We start from the raw sequence: 19331 nt of genomic DNA, 5'->3' as shown, positions 1-19331 counted from the left end.
ATTACACCTACTCTAAGCCCCCTAATAAAATAACAAAGACCCCCAAAATAAAAAAATGCCCTACCCTATTCTAAATTTAAAAAGTTCAAAGCTTTTTTACCTTACCAGCCCTGAAAAGGGCCATTTGCGGGGCATGCCCCAAATAATTCAGCTCTTTTGCCTGTAAAAAAAAACATACAATACCCCCCCCAACATTACAACCCACCACCCACATACCCCTAATCTAACCCAAACCCCCCTTAAATAAACCTAACACTAAGCCCCTGAAGATCTTCCTACCTTATCTTCACCATGCCAGGTTCACCGATCCGTCCACCGAAGTCTTGATCCAAGCCTCCGAAATCTTGTTCCAAGCCCAAGCGGGGGCTGAAGAGTGACGTCCATCCTCCGGCTGAAGTCTTGATCCAAGCGGGCAAAAGAGGACATCCGGACTGGCAAACATCTTCATCCAAGCCGCATCTTCTATGTTCTTCAATCCGATGACGACCGGCTGATCTTCAAGACCTCCAGCGTGGATCCATCTTCACCGACGACTTCCCGACGAATGACGGTTCCTTTAAGGGACGTCATTCAAGATGGCGTCCCTCAAATTCCGATTGGCTGATAGGATTCTATCAGACAATCGGAATTAAGGTAGGAATTAAGCCTGCAGGCTCGCCAGAAACAGCAGTTATGAAGCAGCGGTCACAAAGACCGCTGCTCCATAACCTGTCCATCTGCTCTGAGCAGGCGGACAGACATCACCGCAATTCAACCCGATCGAGTATGATCGGGTTGATGACACCCCCTGAGTCTGCAGGGGGCGGCGTTGCACCAGCAGCTCTTGTGAGCTGCTGGTGCAATGCTGAATACGGCGAGCATATTTCTCGCCGTATTCAGCGATGTCTGTCGGACCTGATCCGCACTGTCGGATCAGGTCCGACAGGCATTGATAACTAGAGGCCATTGACTCAAGGGAGGAAAGCATAATTCTGTCACTATATAAAGCCCTGGTAAGACCTCACCTTGAGTATGGAGTGCAGTTCTGGGGACCAATCGCAAAAAAAAGATATTGCAGAACTAGAAAAAGTTCAGAGAAGGGCCACAAAGCTAATAAGGGGATTGGAGAATTTAACCTATGAGGAGAGGCTAGCCAAACTGGGCCTGTTTTATTTAGCAAAAAGGCGCTTAAGAGGTGACATGATTACTTTATATAAATATATTCAAGGCCCATATACAGCGATGGCAGAAGCTCTGTTTATTCCAAGAAAATTGTTTGTGACCAGAGGTCACAATTTAAGGTTGGAGGAAAGGAGATTTAATCTCCTGCAACGGAAACGTTTTTTCACTGTAAGAGCAATAAAATTGTGGAACTCATTACCAAAGGAGTTAGTGAATGCCAATACCCTAGATACATTTAAAATTATTTGGATATATTTCTGTCTATAAACAAAATTCATGGATATGATTGCTAGTATTAAATGGGTCACCTTTTAGTGGGATTATTTAAGCTTAACTGGAGCTTTTTGTATATATTTTAGATTTGTATAGGTTGAACTCGATGGACTTCGGTCTTTTTTCAACCTAATCTACTATGTTAAATCATTTATATCATCATATATATCATCATATATATATATATAAAAATAAAATGGTACACACAGATATATATATACATATATATATATAAATAAAATGTTACACACACACAGACATATATATATATATATATAAATAAATAAAATGTTACACACACACAGACATATATATATACACACACACATATATATATATATATATATATATATATATATATATATATATATATATATACATACATATATATATATATATATATATATATATATTTATATATATATATATAAAAATAGCAGAGATGTGCACTCTCACTCCATGCAGCAACTGCCAGGGTGCTAGCGGAATCAATAGGCAAACAAAAAACTTGCACTCTCTAGTCTTTACAATAAAGTAAAATGTTTACTGTGAAAAAAAAGTGACGTTTCAGGGACAAAGTCTGAGGAAGGGGATACTTTGTCCCGAAACGTCACTTTTTTCCCACACAGTAAACATTTTACTTTATTTTAAAGACCAGCGAGTGCAAGTATTTTGTTTGTATATGTGTGTGTATATATATATATATATATATATATATATATATATATATATATATATATATATATATATATATATATATATATATATATACACACACATACATAAACATACATACATACATACATACACACACAGCATTACATGCAAAGATGCAAAGCAAGATAGTTCAAGCCGTGATTTGTCATAATTGTGATGATTATGGCTTACAGCTCATAAAAACCCCAAATCCACAATTTCAGAAAATTTGAATATTACATGCATTCAATAAAACAAGGATTGTACATACCTGTAGAACAATATCGGACCTCTGAAAAGTATAAGCATGCATACTGTATGTACTCAGTACTTGGTTTGAGCCCCTTTTGCAGCAATTACTGCCTCAATGTGGCATGGCATGGAAGCTATCAGCCTGTGGCACTGTTGAGGTTTTATGGAAGACCAGGATGTTTCAATAGCGGCCTTCAGCTCTTCTGCATTGTTCGGTCTCATGTCTCTCATCTTTCTCTTGGCAATGTCCCATAGATTCTCTATGGGGTTCAGGTCAGGCGAGTTTGCTGGCCAATCAAACACAGTAATCCCACGGTCATTGAACCAGGTTTTGGTGCTTTTGGAAGTGTGGGCAGGTGCCAAGTCCTGCTGGAAAATGAAGGCAGCATCCCCATAGAGCTTGTCTGCGGAAGGAAGCATGAAGTGCTCCAAAATCTCCTGGTAGATGGCTGCATTGACCCTGGACTTAATGAAGCACAGTGGAACAACACCAGCAGATGACATGGCTCCCCAAATCAACACAGACTGTGGAAACTTCACACTGGACTTCAAGCATCTTGCAGTGTGTGCCTCTCCATTCTTCCTCCATACTCTGAGTCCTTGGTTTCCAAATGAGATGCAAAATTTGCTCTCTTCAGAAAAAGAGGACTTTGGACCACTGAGCAACAGACCAGGTCTGTTTTTCTTTAGCCCAGGTAAGACGCATCTGACGTTGTTTGTTGTTCAGGAGTGGCTTGACAAGAGGAATACGACATTTGAAGCCCATATCTAGGATCCGTCTGTGTGTGGTGGCTCTTGATGCACTGACTCCAGCCTCAGTCCACTCCTTGTGAAAGTCCCCAACACTTTTGAATGGCCTTTTCCTGACAAAACTCTTCAGGCTGCGGTCATCCCTGCTGCTTGTGCACCTTTTTCTTCCACACTTTTCCCTTCCACATAACTTTCTATTAATGTGCTTTGATACAGCACTTTGGGAACATCCAACTTCTTTTGCAATTACCTTTTGAGGCTTTCCCTCCTTATGGAGGGTGTCAATGATGGTTTTCTGCACAACTGTCAGGTCAGCAGTCTTTCCCATGATTGTGATTCCTACTGAACCAGACTGAGAGACCATTTAAAGGCTGAGGAACCCTTTACAGGTGTTATGGCTTAATTAGCTGATTAGAGTGGGACACTTTGAGCCTAGACTATTGCACCTTTTCACAATATCCTAATTTTCTGAGAGTGTGGATTTGGGGGTGGGTTTTTCATGAGCTGTAAGCCATAATCATCACAATTATGACAAATCACAGCTTGAACACACACATATACATACACACACAGACACACATATATACACATACACATTTTTATATATATATATATATATATATATATATATATATATATATATATATATATATACACATATACATATATATATATATATACATACACACACACACAAACACATACATATTTAGACATGTATGTATGTATATATCCATTATAGCCATTTTCATTCAAATACCTTGTCATAGAGCTTTAAACCTTTTAACCCTTATAATTTCTTTTTATATTTAGCCCTAAACCATTTACGCAAGGACTTCATTCGACGTAACCCGTCAAGAGCAAATTTAGTTTTACTTTCAACTTGTAATATGAGAGCACTATTCATGTGGGATAGCCCACGTGCATAATTTCCCTCAGATAACTGATTTCTATAAATGCCCGCATTAAACGTCATGTCAGATAACACTCAAGCGCAAAGATGATTGAGTGCAAATGTTCCGCTCATGTCGTGCTGTTGTTTTTGGTGAAGTTCTTTGCTATACACTTTGCATGTTTTTGAAAGCACAGTAGCAAATGACGCCAGTTGACTTAAAAACAAGTGCAACAAGCTTGCTAGTTTCCCATTCAAATTATAGGGAGCAATATAGAAGTATTTGGTGCATAAATACTATATAAGCAAGATCAGGTGTATTACAAATGCTTTGGTTATATATTTTAATGAACATCTTGTAATACCCAATTGCGCATTATTGAATCACAATCCTTGCGACTTACCAAAGTTACATAAATAGGTGGAAACAATACGATTAATCTGAAAAGGAAAACAAAGAGTCACATGATTATATCAGCAAGACGATAGTCATACTCATATAGAGCTACTGCACAGTTAACATGTGACAAAACAAGAGGGCGTGGGGATTCCCCCTGCCAACTATTTTATAATTTTTTTTATCTATATATAACCAATAGAAGATACCGAATATAAAAAATAGCAAAAGCAAATCAGCAATTTTTCCGCCATGCAGGGCATATAAAAAAGTTATTGTTCACATACAACATAATAATATAACATTTAACCCATGATTTAACCACAGCAATAAAATATTCACTTTTAAACTTATAATCTATTGGGAGTTTTTTTTTTCTTCATTTTTTTAATCCAGTTTAAATTAACAACAAAAAATGGAGAGGGAAAGAAAAAATTAAAATAATTAATGCCATAAAGAAAAAGGAAAAAAAATAATGAATGAATAGAGTCGATCACCAAATCCCCAGTAACACCAGTTCTGAATTCCTAAATGGATAGATCAAATAATCTTTTTTATTAGGGGAGAGCGTTTTAATAAATATTGTCCATTTCTTAATGAACTGCCCAATGTCTCGTTCATCATTCATAATAGTGTCTAGCTGTTCTAACATACATTGTTTTTTCAGTAAGTTATTAACTACCATTATGGCCTTCCACTATTTTATTGTACCTTAGTCATAATGACGATGGTGATGTAATGAAGCACCGCCCCTGACAAAACCGCAGCTGTGTTTGCACGCTCACTCAGGAGTTTCCATTCCGACCTCATGAACACCACTGTTATCACAACGCGGTATATGACCAGAGCATGCGCTATGCCAATCAAAATCGCTATCTGAGAGGAGAGAGATTGAATCAGTGATACAAGACAAAATCTTAAGAAATAAATTTAAATGTTAAGAAAATTTAAGAAAAATGTCAGTCTTGATAGAACAATTTATGTTTTACCAAGTGCCTTATTTAATAATTTGCTCACTGAGATTATAAGAGCCTTAAAGCAGTGTGCCACTCTCAAAAAAGGATATTGGAGGATCAACCAATCAGCAACAGCAGGTCCTCTAATTCAGTGTTTTTCAACCAGTGTGCCGTGGCACACTAGTGTGCCGTGAGAGATCCTCAGGTGTGCCACGGCAGACTGACATCAGTGTGACATAATTTTTAAACTTTGCTTGTTTTTTACTCCCAGTGCAGGGGTAGTTTGTAGGAGGCATGGCATAACAGCACAATGCATACAATATGTGTGTGCTTGTGTGTATGTGTACATATATATGCTGTATTAGGCTACAATGTGTGATTTTTTTTAAATTTTGGGATGGTGGTGTGCCACAGGATTTTTTAATGTAAAAAAGTGTGCCACGGCAAAAAAAAGGTTAAAAATCACTGCTCTAATTGGTTGATTGATCCTATACTTTGGGGGGGTGGGGGCAGCATCCTGGTACTCTTCCTTTTTAGCCTATATAAATTATATTTAATTATAAAAATAGCTGATTAAACAAGGCAAGGTCTATTATTCAAAAAACAAAGCATTCTAGCTTTATAAAATCAGTTTAGTTTTCATTTTATGTACACATTAAAACATGAAGTAAAAACTCCCAAATCTCTTCCCTTTGCAGAATAGTTGTCTGACGTCACTGACTGCTACGGATATCCCTGCTAATTAAGGTAATTTATAACAAATATATATAATTGTCAGACTACATACAAAGCTTTCATTCTATACATGGTCAGCGTTGTGGTTTGTGCTGGATTTGTGGTCGCTGGCTGTTAGGTGCATGTTCTCAGGGAACCGGGATATTTACTAGAGATGGGTGAATGTGGTAAAAATACATTTCACTTGGTAGAACGAATAATACAGTGGATATTTGTTTTGGACAATAACAAAAATCAATTAAAATTCAGTAATCAAATTATTTATGGTTTTCAAATGTTGCATTCAAATCTAATTTTTGAGCATTTGAAAACAAAAGCAACAATCAATATAATAAATACTATTGAGAAGTTCAATAGTTCATGTTGTAGGGAATTTGGTAAATAGATACAAATACATCAATTTGAAGGTTTCTATTCAAATTAGGGTTGCACCAATACCATTTTTTTAAGACCAAGTACAAGTACCGATACTTGTTTTCAAATACTCACCGATACCAATTACAGATACTTTTTTAATGTCATGTGACAGTTTACCAAGCACAATACAGACTAATTTTTTAAGATTCCTTCTTTATAATTATGAAGGACTGTAGCTCAAAAGACATTATGAAATAATAAAACAGGTTTTATTTGTCACAAAGTTCACAGAACATGTTTAGAAATAAAAATATTACAATAAAATATATTAACAACAACAATAAATAACAAATATAAAATTGCAACCAACCAAAAGTGGCATACAGTAAAAAATACAACAGAATACTGTTTAATCATGGTGAACAACACTATGGACTAGATTACATTTGACTGGTAAACTTTACCAATGCTCTCATTACACGTCCTACTCCATTAAAGGCTATGGAGTTGGAAATGTGAACAGAGCATTGGTAAAGCTTACCAATCAAATGTAATCTAAATCTAGTCCTATAATTGCAGGATGAGTGTTCATTGGGATTAACTTAATTTTCATATGAGTACTCTTCCTGCAATTATATAAACTAAGATGTTCCTCAGAGTACAGTATGTTTTGAACATAATTGTGCAAGATGGGAACTAGCAGTATAAAAGGCAATCTAGCTATTAGAATCATTTTTCAAAAGTTAGTGGCAAGTTGTTATTAAGGAAACAGAACAGAAGCATCTCTGCATGTTCAGATATAAGTCTGTTTTTGCTATCAGTAAGGAGGTTCAACTTTCCACACCACTGCATGGGGCAGAAAGATATTTTTGGGCCATTTTAGCCAGAGCTGGAAATCTGTTTATTAACTGCCCAGTACTTCAGGGGTTTGTCTGAACGCATTACAGTGATCTCTCCTACGATAATACAAATAACAGCAATTTGTATTGGCAGAACAGTAGTAAACTATTTTTAGTTTAGTCTCCACTCCAGCTTTAAATGAAATGGGAACATACAGTTTGAAAAAAACACCACAAGATAGCATATGGGTAGTAAGTGGAGGTATCGGTTTAAGTATCGGTGCATTTGCACGAGTACAAGTACTCATGCAAGTACTTGGTATCGGTACCGATACCGATACTAGTATCGGTATCGGTGCAACCCTAATTCAAATATTGCATAATTCAAATATTACATTTAAAGTGAATGTACATTTTGATGATAAAGTGCCCGGTTTTCAATTCATCAACATTTACATTTCACTCGTGTTGTGAAAATACTTATCTTTTTAATCTTGACAGCTGCTCCAGCTTCCCCAGGTCTTTGCAAGCCTCTTCATATGTCAGAAATGACAGATCGGTCATCCTCCAATCACGGCTTCCCCCCGGGGGAATCAATGTCTGATTTAAAGTTGTGATTGGAGGAAGCCGGATTCCTCATTTTAGACCCAGGATGAGGCTTTGCGACGGGCGGAGGAAGCGATGCAGTGGCTGTCAAGATTAAAAGGTAAGTATTTTTTCACAACACAAGTGAAATGTAAATTTTGATGAATTAAAGTGCCCCTGTTTTTAATCGAATTTTTAAAAAACGGGCACTTTATCATCAAAATTTACATTCACTTTAAAGAGCATTAGAAATACTATTACATTAAATGAATATTAGTAACAAACTAATCTAGTCATATTAATAGTGGCATTCCTTTGAAGATATTGTATGTCTTATTGATAACCTGCTGTACATATTTATGTGTGTATTTAGCATTCTTTTCATTTATAACTTTTAACCGTTATAATTTAGTATTTTTTTCTTTTTTAGTATTTTTCTACCTTTATTTTCATTTGTGCGCATATAAACTTTCTTATATATATTTTTATAATACCTTTATTTTATTTGAATACATCTAGTGTAACTATATGCGCTTTAGTATTTACACATTTTTTACCATAGACAGGTTGGTGTCTTGTGCGCTTAGGTCATTTCTTTTCTCTATACTCACCCTTAATTTTGGAAGAATATTGGGGATATATCTTTCGTTTTCTGACCCAGCTGCAGAAACACTACCTATATTGCAATAAGCAATATACATCCATATTCCCACCATTATTATTTATATTGGGGGTGACTTAGCGCAGTCCCAGAGGTGTGGTTTTTACCATATCCTCTTTGCTCTTGCCTTTTACTAGTAACAAACTAATGTGTTAAAATAAATTTATTTTTCGAATGTTGCAAAACATGCGCCCATCAGGAATATTTACCATGGAGGCCACTCCCAGCAAGATGAGAGTGCTGCGCAGGTATGAGTGCTGGTAAAATTCGAGTTGATATTCTGGGTCGTTTATCAGCTCGAGTGCAAGTTCTTCCTGTGTGAAAAAAAGATTGTGTTACACACTGCTCATACAGGAAATGACTGATCACGCTCACTATTATCCACACATCACATTAGATAGTACTTATTCCAGGTCTGCTGTAAACTAGACATGACACGGACAAAAGAATGTATTTGGGGAAAATTGTTTATATTTTGTCAGATATTTATTTACTGGGTCATTCAGAATTTTTTAGCAAAAATCCTGTCACCTGTAATTTCCTATTAAAAAAAATATTTAGTGCAGCAGAGGAAAAAACAAAATGTATGCTTACCTGATAAATTTATTTCTTTACGGATATGGTGAGTCCACTGCTTGAGTAATTACTGTTGGGAATATCACTCCTGGCCAGCAGGAGGAGGCAAAGAGCACCACAGTTAAACTGCTAAATATCACTCCCTTACCCACAACCCCCAGTCATTCGACCGAAGGGAAAAGGAGAAAAAGGAGTAACACAAGGTGTAGACTGTAGAGGTGCCTGAGGTTATAGTCAAAAGAACAACTGTCTTAAAATAAATAAACAAGCTAGAGGACACAGATAAATAGGGAGGGACAAGACAGGCTGTCCTAAACAGAAGGCACCACCGCTTGAAGAACCTTTCTCCCAAAAAAAGCCTCAGCCGAGGCAAAAATATCAAATTTGTAAAGTTTGGAAAAAGTATGTAGAGAAGATCAAGTTGCAGCCTTGCAAATTTGTTCTACAGAAGCTTCATTTTTGAAAGCCCAAGAAGAGGAAACAGCTCTTGTGGAATGAACCGTAATTCTTTCAGGAGGCTGCTGTCCAGCAGTCTCATAAGACAAATTATACTTCACAAACAAAAAGAAAGAGTAGTAGCAGTAGCTTTCTGACCTTTACGTTTCCCAGAGAAACATACAAAGAGGTCCGAGGACTGGCGAAAATCCTTAGTCGCCTGTAAGTAGAATTTAAGAGCACGTAACACATTAAAATTGTGTAACAAAGTTCTTTGGAAGAAGAAGGATTAGGACACAGAGGGAACAACAATTTCCTGATGGATATTTCTATTAGAAACAACCTTAGGAAGGAAACCAAACTTAGTACGAAGAACCGCCTTATCGGCATGAAAAATAAGATAAGGGGAATCACACTGCAGAGCTGAGTGTTCCGAGACTCTTCGAGCAGAAGAGATAGCAACAAGAAACAAAACCTTCCAAGATAACAACTTAATGTCTATGGAATGCAACGGCTCAAACACAGCCAGCTGTAAAACTTTAAGAACAAGGTTAAGGCTCCAAGGAGGAGCAACAGACAGGCCTGATTTTGACCAAAGTCTGACAAAAAGATTACACATCTGGCACATCCGCCAAACGTTTATGTAGTAAAATTGATAAAGCAGAAATCTGACCCTTCAGGGTACTGACTGACAAACCCTTATCCAGGCCTTCCTGAAGAAAAGATACAATTCTAGGAATTCTAATTCTACTCCAAAAGTAGCCCTTGGATTATCTCATAAAGCTAAAAAAACTATCATTTTAAATGGGAAAATAGTAACTGATGCTGAGGCAATTAAAACAGGTTTTCATGAATTTTTAAAAAAAATTATATTCTGCCCCGCAGATTGATGCGCAAAATAAAGAGGTGTTCTGGGAAAAAATTTTGCTGCCAAAATTGCCTTCATATGAGGTGGATAAATTGAATGTACCTATTACAAGTGAAGAAGTATTACAAACTATTGATAATCTTAAAGCGGACAAAGCTGCGGGTCCAGACCTTTTACCTGCTGAACTATATAAAATTCTCAGAGATGAAATAAATATCCCTCTTGTGAATTTATTTAATGACTATCTATGTAATGGTATAGTTCCCTCAGTTTATTTTGCAGCATCAAAAATTATTTTGATTCCAAAGAAGGGCAAAGATCCTGAAGTAATAGATTCTTATCGCCTAATATCATTACTAAATTCAGATTATAAAATATTTACATCCATTTTGGCACATAGACTTAAATCAATTCTTGGATCTCTGATCCATGAGGACCAGGTCGACTTCATGTCACATAGGAACCCCGCCGCTAATATTCGGAAAATCTTCCTGCTTTTAGATTTTTTGCATACTGATAAGTCTAACTGTCAGGCGGATCCAGCTATTTTATCAGTCGATGCCCAAAAGGCGTTTGACTATTACTTGGGACCATTTATTTTACACTATGAATCGGTTCGGCTTTAGAGGGCATTTCCTTAACTGCATTCGGGCCATATATGCTAATACATCTTCGTTGTTATTGGTTAATGGCTCACCTACAAAGCCCTTCCCTATTTTGAATGGAACACGGCAAGGTTGCCCAATCTCGCCCCTTCTTTTTAACCTTGCAATCAAACCTTTGGCAACAATGCTGAAAACACAACTAAAAGGGGATCCTTTTAGGAGATAAGTATCTCAAATTATTATTATACGTGGATGATCTATTACTTTTTCTTAATAACCCACAATCCGAGATTCCCATTATTTTAGATAAAATTTCCAAATTCGGGTCATTCTCAGGATATACAATTAATGTCAGCAAGTCAGAACTACTATGGCTAAGCCTGCCGCAACAGTCAGATTTTGTACCTCCTTTTAAAATTGCAGAACATTTCATAATATATCTAGGAATCAAAATTAGCACAAATTCTTTGGAATGGTACAACTTGAATTATCCTCTGCTCCTAATGAAAATCAAAGCAGATCTGAGAAACTGGGCTAATTTACCTTTATCAATAACGGCAAGAATTCATTTCATTAAGATGACTATATTACCTAAATAGTTGTATGCAATGCTAAATATCCGTATTCTCTTAACAAAAATGGATCTTAAGTTTTTGGATAATTGTATCAGAACATTTATCTGGGGTGCGGGTAGAAAGCGTATAGCTTTACATAAACTAGCGCAATCAAGACAGTTTGGGGGTCTATCACTCCCCATATTTTCCACTTATAACAGAATCTGCCTTGCTAAGGTAGCTATGGATTGGCTTACTGGTGGGAACCATGTGGCATTTTTAGAAGTGGAACAAAAACTAGTTTACCCTTTTTCTTTAATTGCTCTACTTCATTGTCCTATTAAAGCCATCCCGAGCAAGCTTAAGACAAAATACACTATATTCCATATTATCAAAGCTTGGCAGTTCATTCGGTCCAGTCTAAAAGATAATCCTTTGATTTCTGATCTATTACCTATCACAAGGAACCCATGTTTTATTCCCGGTATTGATAATAAACTATTTAATAGATGGGCTTCTTTGGGTCTTTCTTACCTATTTCAATTTAGAGAACCTGAAAACGGTTGCGTACACACATTTGAATATCTTAGAAATTGTTTTCAGCTTAAAAACACAGACTTTTATGCATACCTACAAGTACGGCATTGGTATTGTGAAATAACCAAAGACTCTGTTATAGAATGGATACATCCAGGCAAAATGGGACTAGCCCTTTATAAATTAGGTAAACACTCTATTAGTTATTGGTACAAGATGGTCCTAGCAGAATCCGGTGAACTTAATATATCGGATATCTGTTCAAAATGGTCCAAAGTCATTCCAACGCTTGATATGTATAAAGTGAAACATAGCATAGTAGCTGTCGAAAACGCTACCTTATCTGCATCATGGCAGGAATCATCACACATCATTTTTCAATTAAAGCACATTGTCTTTTTACTGGACTCAAGAGAGAATGTTGGCAATGCCGACTTTATTAATACAGCAATTTTGGGAGGAAGATATCTTATCTTGAAAAACTGGAAATCAAAGAGGGAACCAACGATTAATAATTTAACTTATTACATTCACAATATATAATAGAACAGCTTGATAGTGCTAATAACGTAGAAAATCAACAACAACCATATAGAAATAATACACAAATGCAGATTTTGCCTCCTCTATAAAAAGGGAAAGGGTAAAATAGGAGGAAAGGGAAGAGGAAAAAGAATAAAAAACTGAGTTATAGGAGTTGTTGTTCAATGAATTGGCCTATTACAAGCTGCGCCCTCCCCTTAGTCCTTTTTTTTTTTTTTTCTCTCTTCTTCCCCCAACTCGTTGTGTCTTTTTTTTGGACCACACCAAAAGGAGAAAGTGGAAAAAAAATTCTTTTTTTCTCTCTCCTTTTCTTTCCGAAATAAAAAAGTGTTAAATAAATACAATAACAAAAAAAAATTCTTTTAAGGTCAAACCAAAATATACAGGTATATATTAATGTCTTTTGAAGAGAACATGTCTATTTTTTTTTTAGTTTGCAGATATTATACTCACGTATGAATATAATACCATATTGATGAAGATGTATATAATCTTAGCTAGTGATTGTTAACTAATGACGATTTTTCAGCTATGAAGTTCTGTATATACATGATATTTTGCCTGTCTATTTGATTGTTTGTCCTTACTAATAAAGAAGAATTAAAAAAAAAAAAGTAGCCCTTCGATTCACACCAATAAAGATATTTACGCCATATCTTATGGTAAATCTTTCTAGTAACAGGCTTGCGAGCCTGAATCATGGTCTCAATGACCGACTCAGAAAAACTATGCTTAGACAGAATTAAGCATTCAATCTCCAAGCAGTCAGCTTCAGAGAAACAAGATTTGGATGAAGGAAGGGACCCTGAATCAGGAGGTCCTTCCTCAGAGGTAGTCTCCAAGGTGGGAGAGATGACATCTCTACTAGGTCTGCAAACCAGATCCTGCGAGGCCACGCAAGGGTTATTAGAATAACCAACGCCCTCTCCTGTTTGATAAGAGCAATGAATCGTGGAAGGAGAGCAAACGGAGAAAACGGGTATGCCAACCTGAAAACCCAAGGAACCGCCAGAGAATCTATAAGAACGGCTTGCGGATCTCGACCTTGAACCGTACCTTGGAAGCTTGCCGTTCTGACAGGACGCGATCAGATCTAACTCCGGCAACCCCCATTTAAGGGCTAAGCTGGAAAACACCACCAGATAGAGTTCCCACTCCCCGGGATGAAAAGAGTGTCTGCTCAGAAAATCCGCTTCCCAGTTGTCTACTCCTGGAATGTGGATGACAGATAGACAGCAATTGTGGGTCTCTGCCCATTGAAGAATCTGAGTAACCTCCTTCAGGGCTAAGGAACTCTGAGTTTCTCCCTGGTGATTGATGTAAGCCACAGAGGATATGTTGTCTGACTGGAACCTGATTAACTGGGCTGAGGACAACTGAGACCAAGCCAATAGAGCATTGTAAATTGCCCTCAACTCCAAGATGTTGATGGGAAGAGCAGACTCCTCCTGAGTCTGCGTCTGATCACGATCACCCAGGAAGGTCTCTGTAAGCATGTGCCCTGAGACAGATGTTCCTGAGAAATCCACCATGGGAAAGAGTCCCCTGATGACTGATCTAACTCTATTCTCTGAGATAGATCCGCATGGTCACCATTCCATTGTCTGAGCATGCACAACTGGAGAGTTCTCAAATCGAATCGAGCAAAAGGAATGATGTCCATGGAAGCCACCATCAGACAGATTATCTCCATACATTGAGCCACTGAAGGATAAGCAGTAGCCTGAAGAGAGAGGTAAAAGAAAATTATTTTGTTTTTCCTGACCTCTGTCAGAAAAATCTTCATAAATAGAGAATCTGTTATGGTCCCTAAGAACACTACTCTTGTAGCAGGGGAAAGGGAGCTTTTTTTTCCCCCAGAATCACATTCCATCTGTGGGAATGAAGAAAAGACAACAATATCTATGTGTGAGATTTTGCTTGTTTAAAAGATGGCGCCTGGACCAATATATAGTCCAGGTAGGGTGCCACAGTAATTCCACTAGAATGGATCACTGCCAAAAGAGCCCCAAGAACCTTTGAAAAAATTCTGGGAGCCGTGGCTGGACCAAATGGAAGGGCCACAAACTGGAAATGTTTGTCCAGAAAGGCAAATCTTAGGAATATGTGATAAAACCTGTGAATAGGAACATGAATATACGCATTCTTTAGGTATATGGTTGTCATGAACTGACCCTCTTGTACTAAAGAAAGAATGGAGCGTATAGTCTCCATCTTCAAGGATGGAACTTTGAGAAATTTGTTTAGATAGTTCAAGTCTAGAATGGGACGGAAAATTTCCCCTGTTTTGGGAACCGCAAATAGGTTGGAGTAGAACCCAAGACCCTTTTTCTGCACTGGAACCATCACTCCCAGGGAGGAAAGATGTTGTATACATTTCAAGAATGCCTCTCTCTTTATCTGGTCTGCAGATAATCTTGAGAGATGGAATCTGCCTCTGGGAGGAAAAGTCCTATATTCTAATTTATAACCCTGGGATACTATGTCCACAGTCCAGGGATCTGGGACATGTCATATCCAGGATTGAGAGAACTGAGAAAGTCTGCCCCCCACCTGATCTGATCCCGGATCGGGGGCAAACCCTTCATGCTGATTTGGAATCAGCTGCGGGTTTCTTTGATTGTTTCCCCTTGTTCCAAGACTAATTGGGTTTCCAAGAAGACTTGGATTGTTCCTGCTTGGAAGAAGAAGGGGAAGGCTTTCCTCTGAAGTTACAAAATGAACAAAAATTACTCTGATGTCCTTTAGGCCTATTCTTCTTATCTTGAGGTAGAAAAGACCCTTTTCCACCCGTAATATAAGATAATTTCTGCCAAATCGGGTCCAAACAAGGTTTTGCCCTTGTAAGGAATCGCCAGAAGCTTGAATTTAGAGGAAACGTCCACAGACCAGCTAAACTAGAAGTTTTAGCTCCTAGTCTAACAACCTGTAAAATGGCATCTGCAATAAAGGAATTGGCCAACTTAAGAGCTTTAATCCTATCTTGAACGTCATCCAAGGAAGTCTCTACTTGAACAGAATCAGACAAGGCGTTGAACCAATAAGATGCCGCACTAGTCACAGTGGCAATACACACCGCAGGTTGCCATTGGAGACCTTGATGAACATAAATCTTTTTCAAATAAGCCTCCAGCTTCTTGTCCATCAGATCCTTAAAAGAGCAGCTATCCTCAATAGGAATAGTAGTTCTCTTAGCCAGAGTGGAAATGGCCCCTTCAACTTTGGGTACAGTATACCAAGGGTCTTTAATGGAGTCCTTAACAGGAAACATTTTCTTAAAAATGGGAGACGGATAAAAAGACAGCCCTGGTTTCTCCCTAGCATGGTCCGGCACAGGAAAAACCTCCAAAGTGGAAGGTTCATCAAAGAAACTATTAAGTTTACTAGATTTCTTAGGAGTGACAATGACAGGGGTATTGGAGTCATCTAAAGTAGCTAAAACCTCCTTTAACAATACACGAAGGTGTTCAAGCTTAAATCTGAAGGATACCACCTCAGTCTTAGAAGCAGGAATTATACTGTCCGAATCTGAGATTTCACCCTCAGAAAGTCCCGATGTATCTTCCTCATCAGACTTATGAGAAAGGGCAACTTGGGAAGCAGAACTGAGGACAGGCACCCTACTTTCTGAATTTCTAGATTTCCTCTTGCTTTTTCCCTGTAATCTGGGAATGGCAGCTAATGCCGCAGATATCGCTGAAGATACCTGGGCAGCAATTTCTGCTTTAAAATAAACTGCACTACTAGTTATAGAGGAACCACATGGCACTGCATGTGACACAATTGAGGCTTGGGACGTAGCAGGAGAAAGCTAAGGTATTAATTTAACAGCATCATCCTGAGAGACATTAGGCTAAAAAATGTTACCTTAATGTTTCCTTTATTTTGCAAGGTTTTCTCGACACATGAAGAACAAAATTGCATAGGAGCTGCAATTTGTGCATATAAACATAATAAGCATGAATTCATGAGAGCAGGTTCTTGCTCCATATCAGCCATGTTGTGAAATAGTAAATAAACTTGTACAGATAAGTTTCAAAGATTTTAATATTCAATTAAAATAAGCCAAGGAAAAAATACACTTTAAATTTTATCCCAAATTAGGATCGATCCCCAGCTAAAATTATGTGAGAAAAGTTAAGAAAAAACATTTAATAAACATCAAATAAACTTCTAAAATACCCTTCAGGCAACCCAACACCTCAACTACTGAGGTGCCTTACCGCTACCAATTAAGACCGGATCACCCAGAAATGGAGAAAAACAACTTTTTCCTCAGAAACATTATGAAGTAAAGCCGGTCATGTGACAGCAACTGCCGAGCTCAAATTACACAGAAAGGCACTACTTCCTGGTACACTGAGTACCAGAAATAACCATTTTTTCAAACCTGCATCGTTTTATTTTAAAGCAAAGGGGAAATGAATAAGCTACTGAAATAGAAAATTCAGCCTTACTGTCAGGTTAAACTTGTATTATTTTATCAAGTAAATATGTGTCAGAAAATAAAGCCTAATAAAAACATTTTACCCTTACTTTTTAAAAGACTTTAAATGTTAGTCTCACACATGCTACAGTGTATGCTTCATGTCCCAGTGTAACCCATACAAAAGGATTATCTATGTCCCAATAAAAAAAAGCAGTGTCTTGTAATTTGTTAAGTGCATTGTCTCCCCAACTGGAAGAAAAAGCACTTACCTGTTCTGCTGTCCGGCATGTAGACAGTTACAAGGTATGAGAGGACACAGTTCCTCAACAGAGACCTTTGAAAAAGAAAGAACAGAGTAGCCAACCCTGGCTTTCTAAACTAGGGCAGCAATTGTTAGGAAAACCCAGTAAGTACCTCTTTAAAAGTTCCTAACTGCTTTAAAGCCACCACTACCCGACTGCAAGGAATGACGTGGAATACGGCTATACCTCAAAACTTGCTTGTAGATGAAATCAAAATTTTTCTTCAGACACCTAAACTTCACCTCCTCCATGCACCAATGGCAAAGAGAATGACTGGGGGTTGTGGGTAAGGGAGTGATACTTAGCAGTTTAACTGTGGTGCTCTTTGCCTCCTCCTGCTGGCCAGGAGGGATATTCCCAACAGTAATTACTCAAGCCGTGGACTCACCATATCTTAGGAAAGAAAAGTTTTTTAATATCTTAATTTATTTATTTTTAATGACTTCTATATTGTAAAGAGAAAATGTAAAGCTTATATACTTGGGGTCTGCACAGCATATAAGCTTCTACTACAAGCAGTTTTTCTAATACAAGTATTTTGCAAAAAATGTACTCAGAACTGAAATACCTTCATACATTTTTATTTTTTATTATTATGTCCCTATAACCCATATTAAAAACACAGAGAACAAATACAAATAGGTTGTGCAGGACATGTGCAAGAAGAGGCTGCTATTCACAGCTATAACAAACATATTGGATATCAGATAAGAATTATACATTCAGCAAAGCTGCATTTCATAACGAAGTGCTAGATATAGCGCAAAATGCGTCATCTGCCTTGTGTGGCATGTATATTTGTTTAGTTTTTTAACTATAAATATATAAAACCATTTTATTATTAACCAATAACTCTGCTTTACAGTTTTTTATCTCTACATCACTGTTTTATCTATGTAGCACTATTTATTTTAAACTATAAGATAACTGATTTGCTGACACAACTGTGAAAGGTCTTTCAAAGTTACTGGGAGATAACTTTACAACAAGTCACAAACCACCAACTCTGATCATGTAAACATCATAACAGGAAGTCTAAAGTCTATAAAACGTGAATTTTATTGTACAATATATTTTACTGCATTTGTCTGACTCAATGAGTGACACCCTAAAATTACATTATGCTCATTTTTGTTTTCACAATTATTTCAGGGGCTTTTGTGTGTTATAATAATGTCTGTCTGAATAAATATTTTTGTCACACATGCAGAGGCGTGTCTCTCTCCACCAGTAAAGCAGAGGGAGATGTCCTTATCGGCCAATGAGGAGTAGCAGGAAGTACAAACTCAACACTGCTGTATTAGTTTCAGCAGATTTTACTTAACATTTTTTTCAGACAATAAATAATTTTGAGTTGTGTAAATGCTGCTTTTCCATGCATGATAAATACATTTTTCTGTAAATCGCCTTTTAAAAGGGATAGGAAGGTCTAAAATAAAATGTGCATGGAAGCATTTCAGTTTAAAACAGAAGCATTTTACAACATACTTTCATTAGCAAAAAATGCTTCTAGTCAAAGTTATTACTGTTTTTCTGTGGTATATGCAGATACTCTGTGAGAGGTGGCTGCGGTGTGTATTGCTTCTGCAGATGTAATTTGTGCCACACAAGCCAATACTGAGTTTTTGAGAAGATGTGGGGTTTAAATACTGGTGCATGGGCTCTCACAGGATATGTGCATATATAACTTTTATTACAATCATTTTTGCTAATGGAAATGTATTTCAAAAATGCTATTTCAACTTGAAGAGCACCTTAATTTTTTACCTTTATATCCCTTTAAAGTGAAAGTAAAGTTGATGATATCGCTATATACAGTTATATAAATCTATTATAAATAACATAACTTTCATTCATCATTTTTTAAGTATTCATTTCTAACATGATTTTTTTACCATGATATGCGCCAGATTTTCTCTCTGTTCCTC

The 19331-nt window shown here is 37.2% G+C and overlaps 1 protein-coding gene across 2 annotated transcripts in view; it reads right to left on the bottom strand.

Annotated features, from left to right (window-relative positions):
• The window catches only part of ANO9 (anoctamin 9), a 233973-nt gene that overhangs the window by 125529 nt on the left and 89113 nt on the right, over positions 1-19331 (bottom strand). For both annotated transcript variants that reach the window (XM_053720509.1, XM_053720508.1), the window contains exons 13-15: positions 8764-8868; positions 5133-5297; positions 4429-4465 (exon numbers count right to left, since the gene is read on the bottom strand). In XM_053720509.1, the coding sequence (XP_053576484.1) occupies positions 4429-4465; positions 5133-5297; positions 8764-8868 (307 nt within the window). The remainder of the gene's footprint in view (positions 1-4428; positions 4466-5132; positions 5298-8763; positions 8869-19331) is intronic.

This window comes from Bombina bombina, chromosome 7, assembly GCF_027579735.1.
Source record: "Bombina bombina isolate aBomBom1 chromosome 7, aBomBom1.pri, whole genome shotgun sequence".
In the NCBI taxonomy this organism is placed as follows: domain Eukaryota; kingdom Metazoa; phylum Chordata; class Amphibia; order Anura; family Bombinatoridae; genus Bombina; species Bombina bombina.
The sequence above is the reverse complement of the archived record's forward strand: the minus strand, read 5'-3'. Positions and strand labels throughout refer to the sequence as shown.